Source organism: Lissotriton vulgaris, chromosome 5, assembly GCF_964263255.1.
Source record: "Lissotriton vulgaris chromosome 5, aLisVul1.2, whole genome shotgun sequence".
NCBI lineage: Eukaryota > Metazoa > Chordata > Amphibia > Caudata > Salamandridae > Lissotriton > Lissotriton vulgaris.
Genome location: NC_141693.1, coordinates 418,068,405 through 418,095,394, shown reverse-complemented (window position 1 = coordinate 418,095,394; position 26,990 = coordinate 418,068,405). Strand labels below are relative to the sequence as shown.

The following is a 26,990-nucleotide window of genomic DNA, read 5'->3' as shown; positions in this document are numbered from 1 at the left end:
AGGGAAATCCGGCCCGCCACTGATAGCGGTAATGTGGACCAGAAGGACATACAGCCCTTCAGTCCGCGCACACATCGTCCCAGGTTGCCCTCGAGTAAGTCTTCCGGCTTATGGTAGATGTGAACCCCCAGGTATTTCATGCAGGTAGGGTTCCAGGTCGCCTCCGACCGATGTTGCGGTTGGGCAGTGCCCTCCAGTAGCGGGTACAAGCCCGTCTTGGGCCAATTGACTCGTAGGCCCGACACCTCTCCGAAGCTCTCAAGCAGGGCTTCCGCCTTCCTCAGGTCCTCACCCCCGTCGCGGAGGAATAGTAATAAGTCGTCAGCATACAGTGAAATGAAATGATGCCCGTCACGGGTCCGCACTCCGTGGGTGTGCCGCCCCGTTCGGGCCGCGGCCGCCAGCGGCTCAATGGCCAGTGCAAAAAGGAGCGGTGATAGGGAGCAGCCCTGTCGAGTGCCCCGCCCCACCGGGTATCGGAGGGACACCGCCGGACCTACCCTCACTCTCGCAATCGCTTCCGCGTAAAGGACCTTAGTCCAGTGGATATAGCCAGCTCCCAGGCCGAAGCGCTCCATGACAGCGTAGAGGTAGTCCCACTCGAGGCTGTCAAAGGCCTTTTCAATATCGACCGACAGGACCAGCTCCGTCCCTGTCCTCTCGGTGAGCCCGTCCATGATGCGGCTGAGCCGTCTGATATTAGCCGTGGTGTTGCGGTTCGGTATGAAGCCGTTTTGGTCATCATGCACCAGCCCCGCCATGTGTGGTAGGAGTCTCGCCGCTAAAATGGAGCTCAGGATTTTATAATCTGCGGTGAGCATAGATAGCGGCCTATATGACGTGGGGTCAGCACTCTCCCTGCCGGGCTTCAGCAGTGGGACCACTAACGCCTCCCTCATCGATTGCGGTAGTCGACCCGTCGCCTTGGCCTCCTTGTAAACAGTCTGGAGACGGGGGGCCAGTACGTCCAGGTATTTGTCGTAAAACTCTATGGGGAGTCCGTCTAACCCCGGCGATTTGTTCCTCGCCATACGCCTCACCGCTAGTCGTATCTCGCCCACCTCAATGTCCGTCCCCAAGTCCTTCGCCTGCTCCGCCTCTATCTGACCTAGGGGCAGGTCAGCCAGGAAGGGACCCACCAGTCCTGCCCTGCCGCCCGGGTCACTCTTGTACAGGCCCTCATAATATTGCTGGAACACGTTGACTATGCCTAGTTGAGTCTGTTGTACCACTCCCGTCGCATCCCGCAGCTGGAGTATGGGAGCGCATCTCCTGGAGGGGTTCGATAGCCACGCCAGGAGGGTGCCCACCTTATCGCCTTCTACATGGGAGCGTAGCACGTACCGCTTGTAGTCAAAAGCTCGCAGCCTTTCCACCTCAACGGCTACCGCCTCCTTGGCCGAGCATAGAGAGTCCTGGAGTTCCGGCCGTCCAGGCCGCTTCCTCTCCGCCTCTCTCAGGTCCGCGTCCGCCTTCGCCAAATCGCCCAGCAGTACCTTCCGTACGCCCACATAGTCTCGAATGCAGATGCCCCTTACCACTACTTTAAAGGCATCCCACTCCATCGCCCTTGAAGTTGCTGTCCCTGCGTTCTCCGCGAAATACGAGGTCACGCCTTCCGCAAGGGCCTCCCCGAAGAGGGGGTCCTCCAGTGTCTCAGGCCTCAGTTTCCAGAGCGGAACCCTGGGCTTCCCCGTAACCCACGCCAGCCGGATCAAGAGCGGGTTATGGTCTGAGATTGTCCTCGTTAGGTATTCTGAGCTGGCGACGCACGGTAGCACCTCCCGGGAGCAAAGTATGGCGTCCAATCGGACGTGCAGGTCATGGAGCCCTGAGAAAAACGAGTAATCCCGATCAGTCGGGTGTTGCCCTCTCCAGACGTCTACGAGTCCCCAGTTCTCCTGCCAATCCCTCCTTCCCCTAGAGAGTCTGTGTACCGGGGAGTCACGAAGGGGGGGGTGAGATCTGTCCAGCAGGGGGTCGGCAATGGAGTTAAAGTCACCCCCCAGCAGGACCGGGCCCGCAAGGGGGTGGGCCAGCGTCCCCGACAGTGCAGCTAGGAAAGCTAATTGGTCCGTGTTTGGGGCATAGATGCTAGCTAATACTATATCTCTACCTTCGAGCTTCCCCTCCACCACCACATATCTCCCTTCCTGGTCAATCCAGTGTCGTGAGAGTTGGAAAGGCGTGCCTGCCCTAATCCATATGAGCACCCCTCGCGCATAAGCCGAATAGTTGGTGTGATAAACCTGGCCCCGCCATCTCCTTTGTAGGGCCTCCCCCTCCCGTTTTGTGAGGTGCGTCTCCTGCAGCAGCGCGATGTGTACTCCCCTCCGTACTAAGTAGGCATGCACTTTGTGTCTGCGTTGCATAGTGTGTAGGCCCCGGACATTCCAGGTCATACAAGTCAAAACATTTGCATTAGCCATTATCCCAGTGATCTGGTCGAAACCCTCCTCCCAGGTCCTGCCCGTTGGCGGTGATGGTGCCCCCTCTGTAAAAAACAAAACTCCCCAACAGCCCTGCCCATGGCGTACCCAGGGTCAACAGCATCAAAGAAAAAAACAAACAATCCCCAACTGTGGAGCCCCCCCCCTCCCCCAGAACAGGCCCCAATATCGAAATACCAGTCCCCATCCAAACTCCCGTACCTGATGACCCAGGTCTCAACTACACAGCCGCAGCTGTGGGTGCCTTAAGGGCCTACGGAGTGTGGCCTTGTCCAAAGGGAGGCCGCGCCGCCCATCTCCGCCCTCCCTCCCCAGTTCCTCATGGATCTTCTGCCCTGAGTCCCGCCGTGTGCCCCGGCCCCCACTGTGTGCGAGGGCAGCAACCCCCCCTCCCGTACACCCCAAGCATTACCCGTACAGCATGGACAGTAGTTCATATGTTGAGGACCTCATCCGCCGTCTGCGGTGTCACCGGCGGCCCCTCCATGCGATGTAGACCCGACAAGTCCGATTCCGATCCAGAGGCCGAAACATGAGTGTCCGAGTCTGAGGCACCTCTGGACCCGGGACCTTCCGCTCGGCCGAGCTTCCCCACCTCCAACAGCGCCGCCTTCCTTTCCGCCTCCGTTTGTGAGGCCGATGGGCCCAGCTGCCCCTGTCCCCTTTTCCAGAGTCTTTTCGATTTCCGCAGCCGCCTGGGCGAGCGCTCCCGCTCCTTCTCCCGCTCCTCTCTCACTCTGGCTCCGTCAGTCCCGGCCTTGTACGTCTCCCACCAGTCCCAAGCGTCCGCCGATGTCGTGAAGAAGATCGCCTTGTCGTCCACTACCACTCGTAGTCTGGTTGGGAAAAGCAAGGAGTAGGGGATGCCCTCAGTCCGCAATTCCCTCTTGATCGTGAGGAAGGAGGCACGTTGTTTCTGCGTTTCAAAGGTGAAATCCGGAAAGAGCGTGACTCTACTGTTTGCAATCTGGAAGGGGCCATCCTCACGGGCCCTCCGCAGGAGCAGATCTCTGTCCTTGTGGTGTAGCAACTTGGCTATGATCGGTCTGGGTGGGAGCCCGGGTTTGGGTGGTCCTGAGGGGACTCTGTGGGCCCGCTCCAGAGTGAAGAATGGCGAAAGTCCTTCTGGCGCCACCACCGTCTTCAGCCATTCCTCCATGTAGGCAGTCATGTCCCCCGTCCCCTCCGTCTCCGGCACACCTACGATCCGTATGTTGCTGCGTCGGTTTCTATTTTCGGCGTCCTCCGCCCGTCTCTCCAGGGTGCTTATGCGGTCCAAGGCCTCCGTCAGCTTACTCTCCATCGCCTTGTGAGCCGGCGCCATGTCCCCGATCACCACCTCAGCCTCCTTAACCCTGTCTTTCAGTTTATCGTGGTCTGCCCGGAGTAGGCCCAGCCCCGACGCCACCTGCGCTATGTCGTTGTGGAGCGCATCTCTGGTGGCCGTTATGGCGTCCAGTATTCGGTCCTGCAGCCGCTGCAGGTCTGTCTGTTCCGCAGGGCCCCCTTCCCCTGCGTTTGATGCTGCCGCCTCCTCCGCCTTGGTCTTCGGCTTTCCCATCGTGGCCGGCCCGCCGCTCTCGTTCACCCCGACTACCCACTGGCCCCGGCTTCGTGGACCACCCCTGTGCTCTTCGGGGCTTCGTTGGACGGCTACTGCGCCCTGGGATGGGCGTCCCAGTGTGAGCGTTTGTCGCTGTGTCCAGCCCCCGGGTGCTGAGGGGTAACGTTCACTTCCTCACCGAGGCGGTGTGGCGGGCCGGATGTCAAAGGCCCTTTTCCGCCCGTTTCTGCCTCCGTGGGAGCTCCCAACGTCCCCACAAGACGTGTGTGTCACTGCCACGGGGGAGGGGGGGGGCCCAGGATGCGCTGCCGCGCTCGCCGTCTCCCTCTGTTCCCCTCTCCCCAGGCGGTCCTCGCTCACTTACTGGGCCGGCCGATGCTTGAATCCGGGTCGGGCCGCCGGTTCACTGCTGTACGGGGCCACCAGGAGGCCACGCCCACTCCGTCCTCCACCGATGGCGCCGCTCACCGCGGCCGGTCGCCGAGGAGCAATCCTCGCCGTGTGGGGTCCGATACTGCCAGCGATCGCGCCCTCACCCTGCACGCCGGCAGTGCGTCTCTCGGCGATCCGCCGCTTTCTAGGGCTTCGCTGCGGCCGCCATCTTGCTCGGCGCCAGTCCCTCAGCCGCTCCAGGGGCCGCCGCGATCGGCGGTCGTTCTCAGGTCCGCGGAGTCGCCGGCTGCCCAAATCTCGCCCAGGCGGTCACCGCCGGGCTAGCATCCGGCGCCGGGGCACACACGGGCTCTACGGCCCCTGTAACAGGATTCCTGCGGGGGAAGAGGCGCGGAGCTCCGGGCTCACGCCGCCATTCCCTCGGCGCTCAAGCCACGCCCCCAAATACACCTAACTATGACCAACTAGAGAAATTAATTATTAAAACATGGTACACAAGACAACACCAGAAGGTATTCAAATAGCAGCAAACCCAGACATCCTTATCAGGAATTGGATGTAACATCTCCTTCTGAGTCATGAACTATAAAAAGTTATTAATCACCCCTCTACATTATCCTCAATGAAGTCGGTTTCTTTTTCTAACATGAACAATGAAGTGTACCACTGCTTACATGCTTAGGTTATCTTGCAGTCGGATTAACCTAAAAAAGACGGGTTTGCATTGGTTTGCACACTGGAATAAAAATTGCAGAAACAAACATTTGCAGTCTCAATCGTTGTGGAATCAAGGTATCACAACTGATTCAGGGAATGAGGAGATATTTATCGCTGTGTACATCTGCTTCTTAAGAAAAGCAAGCCCATACAAACCCTGAGAAGCTGGTTCCTTGCCTTGAACCTGCTAACCACAATCAAATATGTCTCGGTTTTATTAAAGTATGTGCCCTAACCAGCACTTTATGAATTTTAAGTGTTTCCAGTTGACCCAGAAACCTGACATTAAAAGAAAGTTTATTAGAGTTTTATCTGATTTCATACGACCCCTTTAATTTAAGAAATTGTAGCTGTGGCCACATAAGTAATTTTATGTTTCAGCAATCAAATTAATACGTTCATGATTCCCAACAGTCTGTAGCTCTCTTAATTGCAATTTTAATTATTCCATCATTGGGGTATGAAGGATAGTCAAGATGTCAGTCCAAAAGAGGATTGGCCGGTCTCATTCCATTTATTAATGTAGGAATTGGTTAGTTACTGATATAAGTCATAGGCTGATGCTGAGGCTGGTACTCTCAACTGTTTTTAGAGAAATCATTGTTCCACTAGTTAAAGGGGATTGGCATGTCAGTAGCTCCTTAGACCACTGCCATTATTAGATCAATTCAAACATTTTGCCCTTTAAGCCTGCAACAAAGCATCCACTCGTTTGTCTCTGACCCCTTGGCCAAAGTGGAAAACAACTGAATTGTTTTGGGTCAGTAATGTTTGATACCACATACCCTACATGGACCAAGTTAGGGAGTTAATAAACTGTATACATAGCTCACTAAAAAAGACATATTCTTCAAAGGGATTTAACTTACAAGATATTGTCCTTGGGTCTGATTACAAGTTGAGGCATTATTTATCACCCCTGTTAAATAATGATACCGTAGGGTAGGTTATTTATCTGGTGCGATAAATAATACCTATATTGAGTTTATGAGAAATAACATGCGGATCTTGGTGTTTAACTCACCGAAATCTGCATGATACAGTAAATAGTGAATGTTCCCCCTTGGTAAATTCCAGACTTCATGCTGGTCCCTCACCTGCTCCAAGTTGTGGGCACAGTCCTGGTATGGGGCTGTTACCGTAAACACTCCACCTCCCCCTCAAAGTCCTTTGGTAAGGAGAAAGCCAAGCCCAAGCAGAAGAAAGTGAAGCTGGACTTGGCCTAATTTCCACCACTCTGACTCCAAGGACAATGCAAGAGTGTGTCAAGATTTAAGTTTCACACAAAGCTGATTCCTTATTAGGTTCACATACACCCTGAGTCAGATGCCACACTACAAATTTGCAAAAGTGCATCCAGTAGTCTTTTAACCCAATGCCTCTATCATGTCACAGCTATCAGCCGAAGTTTCATTAACTTTTTGGTTCTGACTGTGATCTTATGCCAGAGAAGGGCACACCCCAGAATATTGATAATGATGATTGTGAGGGTGCTAGCTTGCTGCTCCCTCTTTCTACGGGTGATACCTTGTACCATGAGCTATAGCACACCAGTGGACTTGATCTTCCCTTGAGACAAAGCCTTATTCACCACATAGGCCACTAATGAAAGCAAGTGCCTCATGGACAGTGGTGGTTCAGAGTGTAGCCAACGAACTAGAATTAGAGCTGTCCTCCATTGAGAATAACACAAATGTTTTGAAAGATTTTCTGCTGCCTGAGCCAGCAACATATGCACCTTTGCTCCCATTTAATGAAGCTCTCAGAAATAACCTGTTAGCTACCTTGTCAAAAAACGTGTTCTTGCCCGCCTATTAACCAGCAAGTAGCCATATGTCACAGGCAGGGGCCTTGTGGCTTGGATTTTCTCTTTACGTACCCTTACAACAGAGAGACTCATTGTACAGGCCTAGACTAGGAGGTGAGCCATAGCTCATTTCCAACCAATTCTCTGGATAGAGAATCCAAAAGAATTGATGTCTTTGGCAAATGTGTATTTTCCTCTGCCAGCCTTGCACTGTGATCCATAAAGTTGTCTTTCTATTGGGCCGATACAAGCATGCCCTTTGGGACGTGGGTAGGACAATTTTGCTGGCAGTCCCCAAAGATCTTATAGCTTCTCTGGCTCAGACAATCCTGATGTGTAGGCTGCGGCCAAGTATGTTATCCATGCTGGTTTGGATATCACAGACTACATTGAAGGGAGGTAAGATCCTGGGTTGTCTTTCGTAGTCTTACCTTGTTGAGGTCTGCAGGTTTCACCTATGATGTACAGGCTTTGATAATAGATATGCCCTTTGATGGGTCTGTTATGCATTGTCCTACAATCAGCTCTCTGAGAGTCTGCAAGCCCATTCCACCAGGGGCACAGCCACTACTACTGCAATAGTGACAGGGTGGCCTGTTCTTGATATCTGCCAGGCTGTGACATGGGCATTGGCATATATGTTCACAACCACTACTCAAGCTAGCATGGCCAATCCCAGGATGCTTGTTTCTGGTCCAGGGAAGACCTGGCTTGGCAGTTCGGGCTGTACTTTTCCCATGAGGAACAGGGTCATGACTGATTTGCGTATGGCTGGGTCCAAACTTGGGTGGTGAAGTGAGCAGAAGAATGATGATGGATTGAAGCCGGATCAAATAGTGACTGGGGGTGAGGGTCTGAAAATCTTGAGCACTCCGTCCATCATCATATTGTGTGTGCCACAAAGCACTACTGCCTTGACCGCTAGGTCTGACGAGAAGGACACTTCATCCTCTCGGTTCTGCATGATGTTTTGGTCCAAGCCCACTCCATAGACCCTCTCTGTTGGTGAGGTCGTGCTTTGGTGTCTGTTGTAAGGTGAGGAATCTGTGGTTAGAAGTATCCACCAAAAGAGCCTGATTATTAGCTTCAGTAATGCTCTTTCTGGTGGAAACTGTACATAAACACAGATTTGTCCCTGTCCTCCCACCTTCCCATTCTATGGAGTGGTCTCTCTTTAACATCTAAAAAGATCTTAAGTTAGTATTCAGCACAAAATTATCAACAATTTTACACACTTCATGTTTGAGAGTGTGGAAAGGGGAAAAATAAGAAACAAACTTTAGTGTTCAAGGGTGGTGCTTATATGTGGCTATACTCCATCACTTCAGGGGCAGTATGGAAACAGTGTGGCTGCACAATGCCACCTAGAGGTGTGCCAGAACACTTAAACAAAATTCTCCTGATCCAGCCTGAGTGATATTATAAGGTGAGCAACCTGCAGTTAAGTAGAGTATACTCCAGAAAGAGTTACAGAAGGTACGTAACGTGTTCTTTGCTAGTCGTGGAAACTAGATTAAAATATTAAATCTGCTGCCTCATGTACAAAGTTATCCATGTGAAGAAACCTTCTTATCTGGCTAACCTGCTTACTATTTCCAACATTCAGCAATGTCTTAGGAGAAAGAACTTGCCACAATTGGAAACAGTAACATTTGAAACACTGATCTACTTAGCACTAAATCAGACATCCAGTGTTGGCTCAAATAATCCATGTAACTCTACAGCGATTATAATGAGAACCCAATCATATCTCATACTGAAAACAACAGGGGTGTAACACAGACTCCTGCATATAGAGGGGAGGAGGCATTCAGTGGGCGTGGGGTCATTTTCCATAACACTACTGGAAAATACATCTCTTCTGCGTTCCCTTCGATTAGTGTGGACTCTTTGATATTGTATCTTCACAATTATTATTTCATTGATTGTTGCATTTAAACTTGTTTTAACTGTCTATTGTTCCTTGTAAGAAACACCAATGGCTTCCAAAGCGAAAATGGAAACCATTACATTTAAAAGAAATAAGGTGTTAATGTGCCGGCAAAGTTCCACAACTATTGCTACTTAAGTAATTTATTTCAGTACTTCTCACTGATAGGGGAGTTAAGTGTTATCCCTGCTGAAAGTCTTAAGGATCACTGTAGCTGCATGTCTGTTGACCACCCAAAAGGGAAGTATCTATAACTGAGAGTGAGGAATTCTGGGGATGTCTGAAAGTCTATTGGCCATGTATAGAGGCAAACAATTTAGCATCTACATCCCTAAATTTGATATGACACATTCAAAAGCAGTATTTAGTCCCACCACAAAGTTGCTGCAGCTCCTACAGATAGTTGGGTGAGAACCCAAAGACTGTGGTGAGTGTTCCTGGATAAATTACTTTCCTAATTCACCCATAAATGACTCTGTTCCCTACTAAGCTGTCTACTATATTTTTGTATGCCCCGTCCTTTGAATAGCACAATATCTTGCATGACCGACGCTGTCCAGCCCCATTGTAATTTCAAGCAGTTAAAATGCAATTTGAGTTTTCAGACAGGTAGCTTGACCTGGACCTGTTGCAGAGGCGTGTATACTAATGAAAGAGCTAAACCTATCTAGTGTGGCCAATGGCCTGGACAAAACCATGACAAACATGCATGCTTCATACCTTATATGTCGAGCATTTGCAGCTTTTTAATGAAGTCCACTGATTAAGTCTTTGAAATGCAGGAATCTATTTGCCTTGTTTATCTCTTGGTCTTTATTTGCTTGATTCTTCACAAGCTGATGTTTGCTGACATTTTTATGTCCTGCTCCAAGGTTTTTCCAAATGTTATCACCTTGATATAGTGTCCTTTGCCATATGTTGTTGACCTCTTTCAGAAACCGATTGTATTGTTGCTGTCTTTCAATAACAGGCCCTGGCCCTTTTGTTGTTCATCGATCCCAAATAAATGTGCATGTGTCTAGTCCCATGTTAACCTTTGAAAGTCTACTTCCTCCACTACAAACATTCCTTGTGTCTATCTTTAGGCAGTGCCCTTTCCCCCCTTAAAGATTCACAATTTGGGATTCTTCATTCTCTGGGTCTTGTATAAGAAACGGTATAGGCACTAAGTCTGTCCTCATTGGTCTCTCTTGTCTGTTACATTGTGAGCTCATCATATACCACTTGTACTGCTAAATCATTTTCATGAATCTCTTATCCTAATGAGATCAAATCCTCTTTTAATGCATGAAAGACATATAATCTCATTTGTGGTGAATTCCTCAGTTTTCACAGCCAGAATTTGTCTTGATGTCTGGAGAGCCAGCAGTGACCTTAGAATTACCCCGGTCTATTGTGGTAAGTATTTATTTAATTTCTGCAAATAGAAAGACCAATGAAGTGATATTTCACAGAAAAGTACACAAAAATAATCTTTTTTTTATTTTCAGACTAAAAGAGGGAAGTCATATTTATCTCAAAGAAGCCTCTATGTCATTTTACCAAATGGACAATGCCTGGAGGTAAATTGTGACATCAAGTCTAAGGCCAGGGATGTTTTTGATATGGTAATGGCACACGCAAATCTGGAAGAATATTTCTACTTTGGGTTAGCATCTATGAAAGGTGAGTGTGTTGATGATGTTCTCAAATGACAGTTTGTTACTCATGTGCAGACTTAGTTAACAACTCCTCCTAAATGAAGCTTCAGACCGTGCCTGAGACAGAATAAAGCACAAAACAATTCAGTGTAGACCACTACATTATGTGATTTGATGAGTCTCAGACTACTTCACAGTAGTCTTCAAGACCATGTACTTATACCACTTGCATCCATTGAGGTCCAAGAGATAAGTATGTGTTACTTAATGAAATATTCATACTGACAACAGTTAGTTTGGCGCATGTACCACTTAAAGCCTTAATTTTCATCTTAGTGTATTTTTGGCAATATGAGTTCCTAGTGAATTCTGGAGGGTTTTGATTATTGACATACATTAGGCAAGGTCCTAACCTGGCGCTCACGTGAAGCTTGATTTCTAGAAGCACTGGGCACCATTGAATCCCCACTGGATCATGAAAGATTAAAATAAGAGGTGTGATGTAGGATTTTCCAATAGAACTTGGAATGAGTGACTATTGAGATATTTTTATGAACTTCTAATGCTTCCTGGAGATACATCCAATGAATCCCAAATGGACTCGGGACAGAGTCAGACGGAGTCAGAACTGAAGTGTAAAAGATAGATTTCAACTACACCCTGGAGAGTGCATGCAGAAATCTAATTTATGATTTCCCACTAAATCCTGGAAGTAATGATTAGGGGATTTACTGGATAACTTATCAATGTACCATGGCCGCAAGTGCTGAGGTATATGTGTCGGGTTCTCCAGGAATCCGGAAGTGAATGGATTGAGGGGTAAATTAGATGAGTCGTTTAGAGAGTCATGTGGCAAATTTCTCAGTAGACATTACAGAGTAATCTGCAAATACTAATAAGAGGGTGTGTTATTAAGATGTTACTGTGACTGTAAGTCCTATTTCACATTAGTTGAATTTCTACAGAACCTATCCTATTAACTACGAAGTCATACTTAATCTACATGAATATTGAGAGAGGCCTTTAGTAGCGCTGACAGTTAAGCAACTTTCTGAAGTTTCACAAACCTCATGTTGATGGTGTGTTCAATGATATTCTGACAGTGTAGCAGTACTTTATTATCAGGTTTGTATCCAGCTGTAAATAGTGTAAATGACAATAAAGGAGGGTTCAAGCTAACTGAAGACTTATGGATCTGCAGACTGTTATTAAATTCATTTTTCGTGCGTAGGTTGTCTTTCTGCATTGCAGGAAAGTATTATTTCAGATTACAGCAGCTATTATTTCTGGAGCTCTCTGCATATTTATAGAGATGGATGTATCTGCTGTTATCAGATGAAGAGGGTGCTCTTAACTTTCAATTCTAGAAATCCACTTAAAACGTATACTTTGGTCACACTGCTCGTATTTTATACTTTTTTACAAAAGTTTCTTTCAAGTGAGATAATACATTGTTTGCTTCTACGGAGAGATTATAAGCATTGGTTCATGTATGTGCAGTCATAGAGCCCCTTCCAACAGGATCTGTTTTACTGCTTTCCACCATACACTAAGCACTCTATCTCTGTTTTCCCGGGATCCTTTGAGGTGCTTGAGAGGTTCCACCTTAGCAGGCTGACATTCATTCTGCCTACTTCCTATGATTATGTAGAACTCCCTTTCATGCTCAAGCTTTGTTAACCTTACTCATATCAAGATGCCTTTGGTTGTTGGAGGTGTAATTTCCTTTTTTGATGTTTTCCTAAATTGAGTAGAGATTCCAGCAACAGCCACTTACAGCCTCAGGTGTCACTTCCTTTCCCACTCTTCATCAGGAATGGTGGTCCCTCAATGGATGCTTGTGTAAAATGATAATAATGAACTGAACATATTCCTTTCAATTAAGCTATGTTTTCTGCTTCTCACTCAGACAAGGAGTTTTTTTTCTTGGACGACGAAGATATTCTGTATAAAGTGGCTCCTGATGGATGGGATGACCAGGCCAAAAGAAAATCATCCATCATCAACTTCACTCTTTTTCTAAGGATCAAGTTCTTTGTACACAACTTCAGTGTCCTTCAGTGAGTACTCGTTCTCCCTGAGGTTGTTTCTTACAGCACTGTGAAGGAGACATGAACTTTACCATAGATCCTTTGGTAAATGTCTACAAGCGTTGCCTTACCATAGATCCTATATCCAGCAGTCACCTTGCCATACGAAGTATGCATGAGCGTCTGTTTAATAATGATTGTGTTCCACAAATACCTGTCCTGGGATCACATGTTGAAAAGTCACATTGGCTTGCATATGTCATGCAGTCAAGGGATACCATAGACAGCAGCCATGTGTCTCTCATTTACAACCGTTCTATGTTCAGGATTAATGTATTCACTGTTAACCGCACTATAGGTTTTGTGTAAGAAGTACATTTTACCATGGTTTACGTGCCCGAAAGATTACCTTTCGATGGGTCATTGTTCCGGTTAAAAGAGGAGGATGTCGAATGAGCAGGAAACATGGATTTATGCTTGTACAACACTTAGAGTGTCAGAAATCGATATTACATTATAAAAAATCATACACTGCAGGGGGCAAGTTTACACATGAATTCTCACAATGGTTACAAGTTACCAGATGTAGCAATATGTTAATGCTGTTAAATGGACCATGTTATATGGAGGGAATTAATTGTAACGAGGTTAATAAACAAAATGATAGTTCATTTTAAAGACTACAGTACGGAAATAAAAGATAGCGCTTTACCCCACTTTGTAAAGTGGGTCAGGGTTTCCATCAGCATATACACTGTTGACGATGTCATTCATATTTTACATACACATGTTTGTATCAGACATATCTAATGACCCTTCTGCGGATAACACACACTGGTGTTGATGTGTTTGCTTCTTTGCAAATTGTAATTGTCACACATAGGTTCTTTAACTAAATTAGTAAAATATAGAGGGTAAAATATAGACAATAACCTCTATACCATATTAATTGTGAGAGCTCTGACCATCAGTCAATATTTAATTAGAATAGATATGCTTACACTTTTACAATGAACGTATTTTCTTTAGTAGGCCAGCTGCTACGTTAAAATATGGTAGTAAGATCTCCGAACTGGTACCAAATGGAAGCATAAAATCAAAACCCTTGCAAATCACCCCCTTTCCCAAAGCATTTCTCTCATAGTACATATGCTCGTCCCAATCTTTAATCTAGGTTAAGTTATCAGTGTTTATAGAGCACACTTTTTGTTATTTGCATAAACTCATAGGGTTTTTTGCAGTATAGTGACTTTCCGCATTGTTATTGTAGACTGGATTTTGGTTTAACCTATGATGATTTATTACATATATTGTGTTTGGTTCCATTTATTTGTAAGGTTGCAAAGTGCTTAAGGGCCAAAGCAGATGGCTTTGTAATTTGCTTAACATTGTTCTTGGTCAATAGTTATGTCTTTACCCAGTGAAAGAAGACAGGTGTGTTGAGTTTCTTGGTCGCCAATGCTGATGTGAACCAGTGTAACAAAACATATGATATATCTAGGCCATATTAAATATATATTGTTAGATGTACCGTTGAAGTTGTTATGTTAGAGGGTAGTGTTTAATGTATCATGGTGCATAGTGACTGTGAAATATGTTACAGTGCTTTAAATAACACATTTACAAACATACTATTTTATTCAGGGAGAAATCTTTATCTATTGCTTACAAATTAACAGTAGCAATGGGCAACAAACAAATGGAAGTTTTTTTCACTCGTTTAGCAGTTTCACATTTTCCAGGTATTGTCTTAAATGAGGGATCTCATATTTTATCACAGTGTCCTCATTTCAGGTATCTCCATTTCAGGTCTCTCTTTTCATGAAATCCCTCCTTTTCTTGAGATGTATTTTTGTCAGAATTCTTTAGATTTGCCAACTAAATTTACTAGGTGTCTCCATTTAGCAGGAGTCTCATTTTACCCATTGTCTCCATTTACAAGAGTCCCTGTCTACCAGGTATCTCATTTGAGTATATAATATTCACCAGACAACTCTAATTATCAGGTGCCAATTGCTAGCTGTTTTTATTATTACATCATGTTTTTGCCACTATCTGAATTTATCCAGGTTCTCTGTGCATCATCGTCCTCTATTTAATACCTAGTCTAGTTCTTACCATGTCACAAATCTTGAATGCCTAGGGAAAAAAACACTGTTCAGGTATATTGAATCCTGTACCTACATCTTTGTGTTCTGGATTTCTTAATATTTTCGTGTCAACCCTATAATCACAATGAGAAGGGAGCTCAGTGGTTTTTTTCAGTTGTGTTGTGATGCACCCCAGTGACCTTGTAGTACTGTACACACAGTCATGTCTTGAAAACTGTGTACTACAATTACTGTACTTTGAGTTCACTTAGAGTATCATATCCCAGTTACAGTGTGCTTGCATTCTAATATGTCAGAGGAAAAATGGCTAAAGTTTGCTTAATTAAATGTTAAATATTGTTTCTTATGTTTGGTTTATGAAGATTATGGGACATGTGTTTTTCGAAAGTGTACAGGGACATTCATATTTGTGGCACAGAGGGAAACCTATCTATGTATTTGGTATTATCTAACATTTGTGACTTTTATAGGTTGAAGGAATACCTGTTTATGTCTCAACTATGATGTTTGATTGAGTTTGGTAACTGATAGGAACTCCTACTGGAACAAGATGGACAGTCATCAATAATAATGTCTCCAATCTTCGCTTAAAACAATGATATGAACTTAAGTTGAGATAAAAAAATTCAAAGTAGGAATAATGTAATTAGTTCAGTTTATGCTAAAGTTGTATTTCTGATGGGTACACTTTATTGCAGATTCAACACCTTTAGAATAGACCCCAGGTGTCAGATTGGTCTGGAAAAGATTTTCCCAGCAGTAATTTGTTAGCACCGTGAAGTGGTGCCATGCAGTTCTAGCTGCAACTCCTCCTACTGAACATGACAACAACAGTATATAAAAGGCACCAACCTGTTCTTTGGTGTTTATTCCTGCTTTTCCATGTTTTATTGACATAATGTGACACTCTCTATTGGTGTTACACAAACAAATATTTTCTCAGCTACATCAGCACGAGGTCACATTTCTCCTCCGAAGGTTTCAGGTTTTATGCACTCCTGTATTTGCTGCAAGGAGATGTTTTATGTCAAATCCTCATAATATCTTCATGTGGAGTCTTGGATCGGAATATTGTGCCACAGCCTGCGGTTCGTGTTGCCTGATACAAACACACCAAAGCTTACCCATTCTCGTACAGCTAAGTCTCCTGTGAGGAAACAATATCTCAAAAGTCATATCCTCAAAAATCACAAAAGGAAAAGTGTCTCCTTCCTTGAAGCTGTGTTCCCAAACCAGTCCCAGTCACTGTGCCAAGCTCTTCCTCATCCTTGGAGCTAATTCCAAAAGCGGCAAAATATTTAGATGGAATTAACAGCTATGTTGTTTGACCCCCGCACAGGTCCAGGTTGTGGACTGGTGCGGTTACCGACATTGCTCTGGTTTCAGCACCATGTTAGGAGTCATTACTGACATTACCCTCAAAGTCATCTGAAATTATCTCCAGGTGGCACAAGAGAAGTTTGGAATGTGCCTTGGAGAACATTCTATTTCTTGGGCCCACAAATATTCCTGTGCAGAGGAAATATTTGGCTCCAACTGTAGTTCCTTAACCATGGGTGATAAAGTCTATGGGCAAATGGAAGTTGATAATTCATAGGCTGATAGTCTACTTCCTCCTGATGAAGGTCTATTCCTTGATTTGCAAAATACCAATTTTTCAGACACCTTCCAAGAAGAGGACATGATTTATCCCTCTGGGAGCTCGATGGGTGGAAGTATCACACGTTACCAGGTTTGTGTGTAAAGCTGTAGGCACTATGGATTTGACTTTGCTCTCTAAGATGCCTAAGTCTAATAGTTTAATGGGCTGAGATGATCTGGTACATCGATCTGTTGACACTCAGCATTCACCCATTTCTTCCTCTTCTGCACAGGGCAGATCTTGTCTTGCAGCAGGATGGCCAGGTCCTCAACACCAATTCTAAAACACTACAGCTCTACGGGAGTAGATCGAGTGGCTCCAACTAGAGAACTTTTGCCTCTTTTGCCCCCTTGAAGTTGCAGACATCACCTTGACTCTAGGAAATCTGCCAGAAAATCCATTTATGTGGGTCTCTGTGCAGTGGGAGTCACAAGGCTAGGAACCATTGAATCATACTTTCTGATCTCCTGCATTTCACACTGTCTCTTGCACAACAGTACTGGATGAAGCAATAGTTAAGTATTACCTGACTGCCCTGGCTCCAAGTATCTCCCTGATTGGCCTTGATATTTAAGGTTTCCTTTAGGTGCAGGTTTTCTGGAGACTTGTTTCCTCCTCCTCATTTCATTGTTCCTCAGTGGGATTTAAATCTTGTGTTGACTTCCGGATGTCACCTTCTTTTGAGCAATTTCCCAGTTGTCCAGTTCAACTTCTTACTTTGATCACAGCATTAGTTTCTAGACCTTCCGAACCTAGGGGGTGAGAACTTCATGCTGTGTAAGATTGTCTTCCTTACTTGATCAAGCGGGGTTCTTGCCCAAGGTGGTTTCAGCCTTTCATATGACCCAATCTATCAAACTTCCAAACTTCTTTTCTCGCCCTCATACCATCAAGGAGGAGAAGAGACTGCATAGATTGTATTCCTACATCAACTGCACTCAGCCAGATACATTACATGACCAGTTCTTTGTGGGCTTTGCCAGAGCCAAGAAAGGCAAGGTGGTGACTAAATGCAGCCATTGCCCAAGGCAAATCAGATCATTAAGATCTGATATGCCTTGGGAAATAAGGCTTTCAGGAGGGCATTTGTGTTGTGCCCACTTCCCTAGGACCATGCTTACTTCTACAGCTCAGCTAGAGTTGTTCTAGATCTGACACCTGCTGAGTATGCACGTGGTTATCCCAGCATATATTTGATAAACATTACTGTCTCATAGCCCAAACAAACAGTGAGGGACACTTTGCCAGGGCTGGGCTGCATAATTTCCTTAGTAAAACGGCCCTACTCATTCCCAGTTCCTGGAGGGTATTGCTTTGGGATTCATGCTGGAGGTGCAGAATCTGCCGGAAGGTGTATCCATCAGAAGTAAAAGTTACTTATCATTGGTAACAATATTTCTAGTGGATTCATTTCCTTCCTGAATAATCTTGACTGCGTTTCCTACTCTCCTGATAAGTCAGTGAGCAGAAAAAGTCATCATCAATGCGGCACCTTTTATACAATGGAGGCCTCATGTCCAGTGGATGGAGTTGTGACTGGTACCACATGGTGCCACCTTAAGGTGCTGGAGAGCTACTACTGGGAAAAGTTTCTCGAGACAAGCGGAACTCCTGAATATTTGGATATTTGCTAATGGTGAGGAATATGCAGAAATATTGTATATCCATGAGAAATATTTTGTTAATGAAGGCAAGCAACTTTTAAATCATTGGCTTTGTTAATAAGCTTTCATTAGTAGGGGTTGTTTCCTGAAGGCAACTCCATATATAAACCACATCATCAGAAGGAGTTATTGCTCATTCAAAATCTCAGCATCAAAATAACGAAACAATGACAAATTCTCAACTAGCGGGCCGATTACAATGCTGTAGGATACGGCTCCGACCGTCTGTCGGAGCTATTCCTACCGCATTGTAATGAACTGGTCTGATTCCTTTATGACCAACCCATTAGGATGGTGTTGGTCGGAAAGGATTCCTGCGGGTAATTATGACTGACTTCCAACGGGCTCAGAGAGCCCGTCCGCCAGTCAGAATGACTTCAGTAATCCCAAGGGCGGCTCTTTCCGCCCGAGGGATTAAAATGTCAAATTCCTACAGCCTTTCTGTGCCTGCCTTTTCGACACAGAAAGGCTGTAGAAAGTTGACTTGGGGGGCCTCCATGAGTGCACAGCATCCAGTTGGGGGGCCCGCTGTTGATCTCTGCACCACATTGAGGTGCCTGCCACATGGTGCAGGGATGAACTGCACCTCGCCATTTTACAATGAGAACATTCATTCCGGTCGGAATGCATGCTTTCATTGTAAAGAATAGGAGTGCGACCGAACACTCTTCGGTCACATCCTAATTGGTCGGTCGGGACGCCAACAGGAGGTCGGTCAAACCCAGTACTGGACTTAAGTCTGCCCGACATTGTAATTATCCCTAAGTCTTAAACAGTGTAAAAAGATTAAAGTCTAAAGACTTGATTACGACTGACCAAATAATTCTGATCCCTGGACAGATCCTGTTTGCACAAGGAACAGAATTATGAGTTGTGTGAACCTTTTCACACCTGATAATTCTTGAGTTTGATCAATTATATAGGTGCTATTTATCGCACCTAATAAAACCCTGGGTTGTAATAAAAATCAGAAGGCAAAAAATAAAAGTCAGATTCCTTCAAAGTAAAGAGATAGTTCATAAACCATTGATGCTCGTCATGATGGAAAGAAGTAATATGCAAACTGTTATGAAAGTTAAGAAATCCACTCTGTGTTTCATCTATGTTCATTGTAGTCTAATTTTTAAGTCAATTATCACAGACGATTGCTTAAATAAAGGCACTTATTTTATACTTTTGGAGCCATTAGATGTCTTGTGTATGGGCCTTTTTGTGGCCAGGCAGATTGGGACAGAATGCTTATCTATGTCTTATATTTGTGTCACATTTGCATTGAGTACGTGTGTAACTCTGGCCTGAAGGTCATATGTCTATGGTCATGAATCTTTAATGTTTGTGTGTGCCAATTGCTGGGGATTTGTACTTTGTGTCCTTTCTATATCCTGTGAAGAACTATAGGGCTAGTTTAGATGTTAGTGGAGAGGGAACTCTTTCGGAACGTCAAAGGAGTTCCCTTCCGCTAACACAACGGTCCACTCACCCGATTTAAATGAATGCAAGTAGTTCATAGGTTTTACTACCAGTATCTGCCACTGCCACAGTCAAACTTCGCTGATGGACCACCGGAGAAAAGGCTGTCTAGAGAATTGGCTATGTGTCTGTCCACCCAGTTAGAATGGCCGGACGTACAGCTGTTTTTTTTGTCCATAACTGCCAGGCAACCCTTGGTGGTAAGCGACAGTAAAAAACTGAAAAACTTTTTTATTCTTAAAGTAAAAAATAAAATAGTTTGGTGGAAGGCTCTGTGATGTTGATGGAGCCCTGCACCAAAATGTGAAAAGCCCTGTCGTAAACCACTGTGGCGGCTGTTCTTGCCAATGCTTTAGAAATGACCACCACTTTGGCAGTCATTTCTAAATTTGTCTGTGATATCTCCGTCAGTGTGACAGAGTAATTTCCTCTGTCGGCGCTGCTGAGAAGCCTCCCATCGATGTCTCCATGTTAATCAAGCAGGGGATTGCCCAAGCTGATATTGTGTACAATAGCGCCTCCTGGTCCTTTTACATTTCATTGTGTTCATGCTTTCCTTTCTGTTGTAGACAGAGCCTGACAAGGCACCAGTATTACCTGCAGCTGCGCAAGGAGGTCCTGGAGGAGAGGCTGTACTGCACTGGGGAGTCAGCCCTGCAACTTGCTTCCATTGCCTTGCAAGCAGAATGTGGTCCATATATCCCAGAGGTAAGGGCTGTTACTTATTTCTCCCAATATGAAGTGCATCTTGATGACAGATGCTAGTCCTGGGCTGTTTTCTTTATCCAAAGGAGAACAGAGCATCCAATTATTATAGTTGGTCTCACCTGCTCCTGCTACATCAGCACTGTTCACTTTTGAAAAAACTTTTTTGCACTTTATTTTCTCTTTGTTTATGGATGGCGGGTAGGGAATGCTGTCACCATCCACTGATTTGTATGCCATTGGTTCTGTGTCATGTTTTGTACCCCACTGCTCTGAAATGTTCATATTGTACTGACACTAATATAATTGTTCATGTCGTATGTGATGCCATCAGTAAAGGGCTCCTCCTAGAAGTCACGATTCCTAAATTTTACAGCTAGCTATTTAATCACCTATTTAACTGGATACATTGTCCAAACACACTATCAGATTTTACAATGGTGAAAAATGCATGCATAGACATTGACCCCTTAAGTGCACGCCTCATGGTGCGGCACAGTTACGTAGCTGGCAGATTAAGTCTGCCGTGCATTGCTTCTATGAAAATGATGATACATCTAAAACGAATGGGGATCTGTGCCCCACTGCCCCTAAAAGTGGCATTTGCCACCGCATTGAATTGACAGGCATGGCCTTTAAAGCCCACCGGTTCTCCTGCTTTAATCAATTTAAATAAACAAAGCTTGACTGATCTTCTTTCTATGACACGTTAACACTGTCATGGAAGAAGGTAGTCTGGAATATCTAGTATGAAATATCGAGTTATCAGTATATTGAAGCCAAAATACAGAGAAACAAAATATCGACGAAATAAGTGCACATAAGTAAGTATAGATTTATTGTTCTTAACTCCTCATGTGTTTACCTTGAATATTTATATATTGCATAGATAGATTTATGTTGAGTTAAATATAGTAAACCTGCACATACTTATCTGTCGATATTTCGGGCTTCAATGTGTTATTTATGGTAACTCGAGACTTCACACTTGATATTCCATACCTACACCAGGAAAGGTAAAATCTTTAAAGGGTTACCTGCCCCAGAAAATATCTCTTGACCACAAACCCATGGTATATGGTATTTGACTATATTCCATCCTTCCTTCATATATCTCCTTTTCAGAAGAACTTGTTTGATCAACTCCTCCGTAAATTGTGAGGATAGATTTGCTTGATGGTCAGTACCGGACACAAAGGCAAGAGTGAGTTTGGAGACATAAGATAACTAACTACCGCTATGGATGGGAGATTGTGCAGCTATGGATGGGAGATTGTGCGTGTGTTTCCCAGACTCTCCTCTCAGGCTATGGTTCTTTAGTAGCCACCATAGGCAAGGTTGGTTCCTGAGTCTATAGTCTAGCCTGCTACTAGCCCCCTTTTTTTTAGCATGACCTGAGAAAAGATCTCCTAGAAGCAGGACAAATATGACTTTTCTGAATTTTTCCTAAATTCTAAAATTGTAGGGACTAATTGACAGTATCAAAGATGAGGGAGCATCAGCTTACTACTGAACCTGAAAAGCTGGTTTCAAATTTGATTATATGCCCTTGGGGCATTGGCGTTGGTGTGAAAGATGAGTCTGACACAGATTACGGAGCGATCACACACCCAATAAATATGAATGTCCCGTCAGTGTTACATTTTCCCCCAAAATTATATACTTTTAGTAATCACTTTATCATTACAATAGTTAAGATGAAAAAGAATGTGAAACCTCTTATGCATAAAAATCAACCGTTCAAGTAATATTCAAGAAAATAGCTTTCGGTCTCAGGTTCATTTTATGTTATTATGTTATGCAATGGGCCAAGGTTATCCTAAGGAATATGGGTATTCGTGGAGGTGTCCTTCCATTCTTGTAGGTTTGTGATATGCCTGTCTCTCGCCCTCCTTTTTAGGTTATTGTTTTTAAAGAAAATAAGAGTAACATTAACTGATAAATCCGAATAAATGTCAATTTTTCTCAGTTCTGACTGGTTACAGGGAAAATATTGTGTTGCTCCTGGGATACTAATGTCTTTCAGTACTTTGTGATTGGCTCGGAAATTCGCTGCCGGCTCTCTAGTTGTATTTGAACTATTCCACCTCGCTAACCTCCCTTCAGATGAAGGAGCCCTGCTGGTCAGTGCTGAAAAACTCCAAAATCCAAAGACCATTTTAATTGTGAAGAATTATTAGGTAGCCACATGAGTCTAACAGTACTGGATCTGTTGGGATTCACCCTTTAGGGAGCAGGTGCTTTTGTACCCTTCGAACTGAAAATGTGCATTTCGGGTCCAGATGAGACTAATGGCCGTAATCAGATTGTGGGGTGTCATTAATGAACTTGGGATCTTTGGTCTCAAGAGGAGCGCCATCTGACTGACCTCTCCATAGCCCATGGGCAAAGTGGGAGAGCTCGGGGACATGCTTCCTGCACCCAGGCCATGACTTATTTGGGCAAGCCATGTTCAACACAATACCAACAGGAGGCAAATAGACACTGGTGATGACAAATGGAGAGGAGCCATACTTTATTAAAGGTCAGGGCACAAATGTGTTTTCTTGAGGAAAAATCACAAGTGCAAGAATAATCTTAACTGGGCTTGGTCATTATTTAGAAGCTGTCCTCTGTATATAGTGAGGTTTTCAGTGGAAGGCACATTTCAGTCTGGCAGGTGTTCATGAGATCTTCTTTCAATGAATGTAATCTTCTTATTGGTTGTTCTTTAGACAGGTTTTGCAGAAGGGGGAAGGGTTGATCTCTTTAAGCTTTATTCTAGCCTATGAGAGTCACGTATAATACAGGTTGATGTCCATAAAGCCCCAAGGTCTACACTAGTGAGGTTGGTCAGATTCCTGTCAAGGTAGGGGTATTTATATGATTTTCAGGAAGAGATGGAAAAGGTTCCCGCTCAACTGTGAATAAGTGCCATTTTAAAGTTTTTGGCACCAGACGATAAATCTCCAAACCGATTTGGTGCCAACTTTAGAGTTTTCGGCACTAGATAATTGAAACCAGGTGTTTCAGTTACTTTATTAGAGAGAATTGTGTGGGCCCTAAGCATGGGCGGAAAATCCGTTTCGCTCGCGGATTTTGCGGATTTTCGGGAAATTCGCAATCCGCGAGATTCGCGAATCTCCCGCAAAATCCGCAAATCCGCGAGCAGCGGATTTTGCTCGCACTGCTCGCACTGTTCGCGTGAGTTCGCGGCTTCCCAGTACAACTTTGCGCCCCGCGAATTAGTGCTAAATTGCAGAAATACGATCTTAGCAAAACTGAAACTACTTACCAGGTTCAAAAGTTCAGGCTCATCATTAGTAGCCATTTCCTGTAGTGCTTCCTGAGGGGCCCCTCCAGAGTTCAGTTGCCAGTTGCAACTATTATGTGACCCTGCTCTGAACCTCAGAATAGTTACACATATGCCACAAAGGTCCTGAATTACAGCTAAGGGAGACAAGCAGGAGCCAGGCTGGAAGTTAAAATCCATTAATCAGCCCCTAATTCATTATTGTCAGTTGGGGCAGGGCAGGTGTTGTAACTAATTTTGCAACAATGAAAGCACTTAGCAAGTGCAAAAGATCACTAATCAGGGCGCACTAAGGAAGCAGGTGCCAGCTAAAAAAATATTCTGTGACACATTAATCAGCCCCAAATTAATTCAGGTCACTTGAGGCAGGGAAGGTGTGCTTTGCTTTGCCGAAAATAATGTACACTGGACAACCAGAGGGTGTGGTGATGAAACAGAGGGTGGCATGGGTGGGCCAGAGGGTGGCATGAGTAGTCAGAGAGTGGCAGTGGTGACAGAGAGTGGCAGTGATGAAGAAGAGTGTCCCAAACAGGCTGGACACGTAGAAACAACAAGTTCGCAAAACTTGCGACCCGACAGGTAAGTTCGCAAATTGCGAAATTGTAAAAACCCTCGCGAACTGGCAGAAACACGGGCGAACACAAAAAAAAAAAATCTGCAAATTCGCGGGAATTCGCGGATTTTGCGGATTGCGAGTTCGCAAATCCGCAAAATTCGCGAACGCGAGATTCGCAAAATTCGCCCATGCTTAGTGGGCCCCTCTTCTTCAGCAGGCTCCTTGGATTCCACTGAAGAAGTATTGTTTCTCTTTTTGGGTAGTCTCTTGAATTATTGGACATGTGGAACAGACAAGGTTTGGAGGGAGAAAATAATAAAAGCAAATCTGTACAGCTAGAATTGAAAATAGTAGATATTCAGCATAAATGTATGTACAAGTACTAGAGCAACACTGAGTTTCTGTGCGAATTGCAGTTTTTCTTTGTTTGTACAAAGCCCTCGATGCCTCTTCTTGGATCCCTGGATCCATCCTGAGGGAAGTATTTCATATTTTACCTATCACTTTATTGTAGGAAAGTGCAGAATCCTGTATGCACTGTGTTGAACTGATCTTGTAAGGCAGCTTTGGGGCTCGCTTGTTGTTATTGAAGTGAGATAGTAGAATCTGCTGCTGAGTTTCATCTGAACTGCTGCTAGTTTAACATTTCTCAGATTGTATATGTCTCATGTTTGTATTCACTTGCAACAAGCTTCTTCTCCACCACTTCTCTTTACACAGGTTCATGGCAGTAACTACTTCCGTCCTGAAGACTATGTGCCCTCCGCGATGCTGGAGAGGCTGAGTGCAGCAGAAGTGTGCGAGGAGCTGAACCGGCTGCACAGGGCTCACTTCCAGCTGCTAGAAGATGAGGCGGAGCTAGAGTTTTTACGGGTAAAGGAAAGAGTTCCTGAGGATCAACATGATGTTACCAAACAATCTGGATGCAGACAATTTACACATTTTTAGGGCCATTGGAACTGGGGGTATGTGAAAGGAGTGAATGTGGAAGTGCATATTAATGAGTGAATAGCTGGACACTATGAGCGAATAGGTTAGTGAGCACAGAATGTGAGTGAGAGTGAAACTGAGTGAGAGTCAGTGCTGGTTTGTGAATGTGTTTTGACAATGAAGTTCAGTGAGCGAACAAGAGAAGCTTGGTAGTGAGAGAAAGAAACCCACACATAATTCTCTGCTTCAAATTGCCAAATCCCTTTGATACTTCAAAAGTTTCGCTCAATAATACAATAGACTCTATGGCAGGACCGGAGGCTTCTGATTATGCTTTCTCATTTCTTTACTGCAACAACAGCAGCCAATGAAAATGAAAGTACACATGTAAAAAATAACATTTCTCATGAGGCTTTGAACCACGCCTCTCTTACAACAACCAATCACAATGGTATCATGTCTATAAATCCTGGAGACACTACTCCGGCCTCCTCTTTCTTTGCTGCTCCGCAGCCCAGATAAGTGCTCTTTCCTTTCATGTTTGCTCTATCACTTGTGACTTATGCCTTTTGCATTGTTTGGTGCCATTGATTATTGTTATTCATTGCTCGTGTATATTTGCATGATTTGATTGATCGCTTCACGCTCTCTGTTGGCACTGTTTATTCGTACATTGTCCGAATTGCTCTTAGATTGGGGCCGGAGCTCCGCTCCGTTCCCCGTTCCCCTTGGTGGCGCGTGTTGCGCACTTAGGCCCGTCCCTCCCCCCGACTTCCATTCATCGCTGCCCGCGGCGCACGCTTCGGCTAGACGCACTAGTGAGGGGTTTAGCCCCCCCTCGGGGACGAGCGTACGTCGGAGCCGTTGAGGCCTTACATACGTCTCGGGGAGCCCGCGCACGCCGTGTTGGCACGCGCAGTTCTCGAAGGTGCCAGATCGATGCTCTGCCCCCTGCTGAAGTGGGGATCGACGCAGCTTGGGCCAGGAGCCGTGGGCGATTTCCGTGCTTTTGGCAGCTTACATTGGTTCAGGCAACGGTGCCTACCTGCTTGACCTTGTCCTTCCAGAGGATTCAGTGACCTTTTCATATTTTCCTCCGATAGTCCTAGAGTGGGACTGTACCTTGCTCTTGTCTTTTCCTAGTATTTCCGGCTCCTGCGCCTGGAACCCCCCACCATCGACGCCCCTGCTTGGGCTGGTTTTTTGCTTCCCGCTGGGGATTAGAGTTGCAATTTCGGATTCCTGGTTGCGATGGCAGACGCTGAGTACTGCGAAGAGGAGGATGCTGCGTATGGTTATCAAGGCCAACAAGAATTCTATGAAGGGGACTCCAAGGAGGAGATCATAGACAAAAAACTTGATGCCAAATTGGATAAAGCCCTTTCCTCGGCCCTCTCCCCTTTGGCAAAGATCCCCTTCAACCCCCCCCCCCCCCCCCCCCTAAGAAGGCGGCTCTTGACCTATCCTGGCCTCATGCCCAGTCTTATGAAAAACTTTATAAGTCTCAGGAGTCCCGGTCCCAGGACAAGCCTGTTACCTCTCCCCCCAATTCCCCCCTGGTTATCACCACTACGGATACTGGCACCGATACCGATTCCTCGGATGCCGCTCCCCGCAAACGCACTATAAAGCGCAAGCACACTTCACCGGTCATTCCCACCCCCTTTTCATTTGATCCGACGGACATTGTCCACCCCAGATCGTCCGACTGGGTTCCCCCTCCTGCTGTGGCGGCCTATCTGGAGACTCATCTCCGTAAGGGATTCGACAAAGAGGTTCGTTCCCGCCTGAAATCTGAATGCCCACGCCCTGATTTACCCCACAAAGTAGCTATCACGCCAGATATAGACCCCTCCATGACCACTTTTCTTAAGAAGTATAAGAAAGACCCGAAGAAAGGGATTGATCGCGCGCTCAGAGCGTGCCAAGATAAGGTCCTCGACCTTTCGGGCCCGTTGGCCAAGATCCTGGAGTTGGCCTTGCAGGCGTAAGAGACGGGTGCCGCCATACATCCGCAGGTTCTGGCGGGTTGGGCTCAGAGGGCCATTTGTATGCTTGGGAACGCGAATTGCGCCCTGGCCTCTGAACG

The 26,990-nt window shown here is 45.4% G+C and overlaps 1 protein-coding gene across 1 annotated transcript in view; it reads left to right on the top strand.

Moving 5' to 3' along the window:
* Nucleotides 1-26,990, top strand: part of FRMPD2 (FERM and PDZ domain containing 2) — a 603,077-nt gene that overhangs the window by 206,915 nt on the left and 369,172 nt on the right. Inside the window, exons 9-13 of the mRNA XM_086921788.1 lie at nucleotides 10,188-10,259; nucleotides 10,352-10,526; nucleotides 12,411-12,561; nucleotides 19,988-20,126; nucleotides 24,692-24,844. Coding sequence (XP_086777914.1) covers nucleotides 10,188-10,259; nucleotides 10,352-10,526; nucleotides 12,411-12,561; nucleotides 19,988-20,126; nucleotides 24,692-24,844 — 690 coding nt within the window. The remainder of the gene's footprint in view (nucleotides 1-10,187; nucleotides 10,260-10,351; nucleotides 10,527-12,410; nucleotides 12,562-19,987; nucleotides 20,127-24,691; nucleotides 24,845-26,990) is intronic.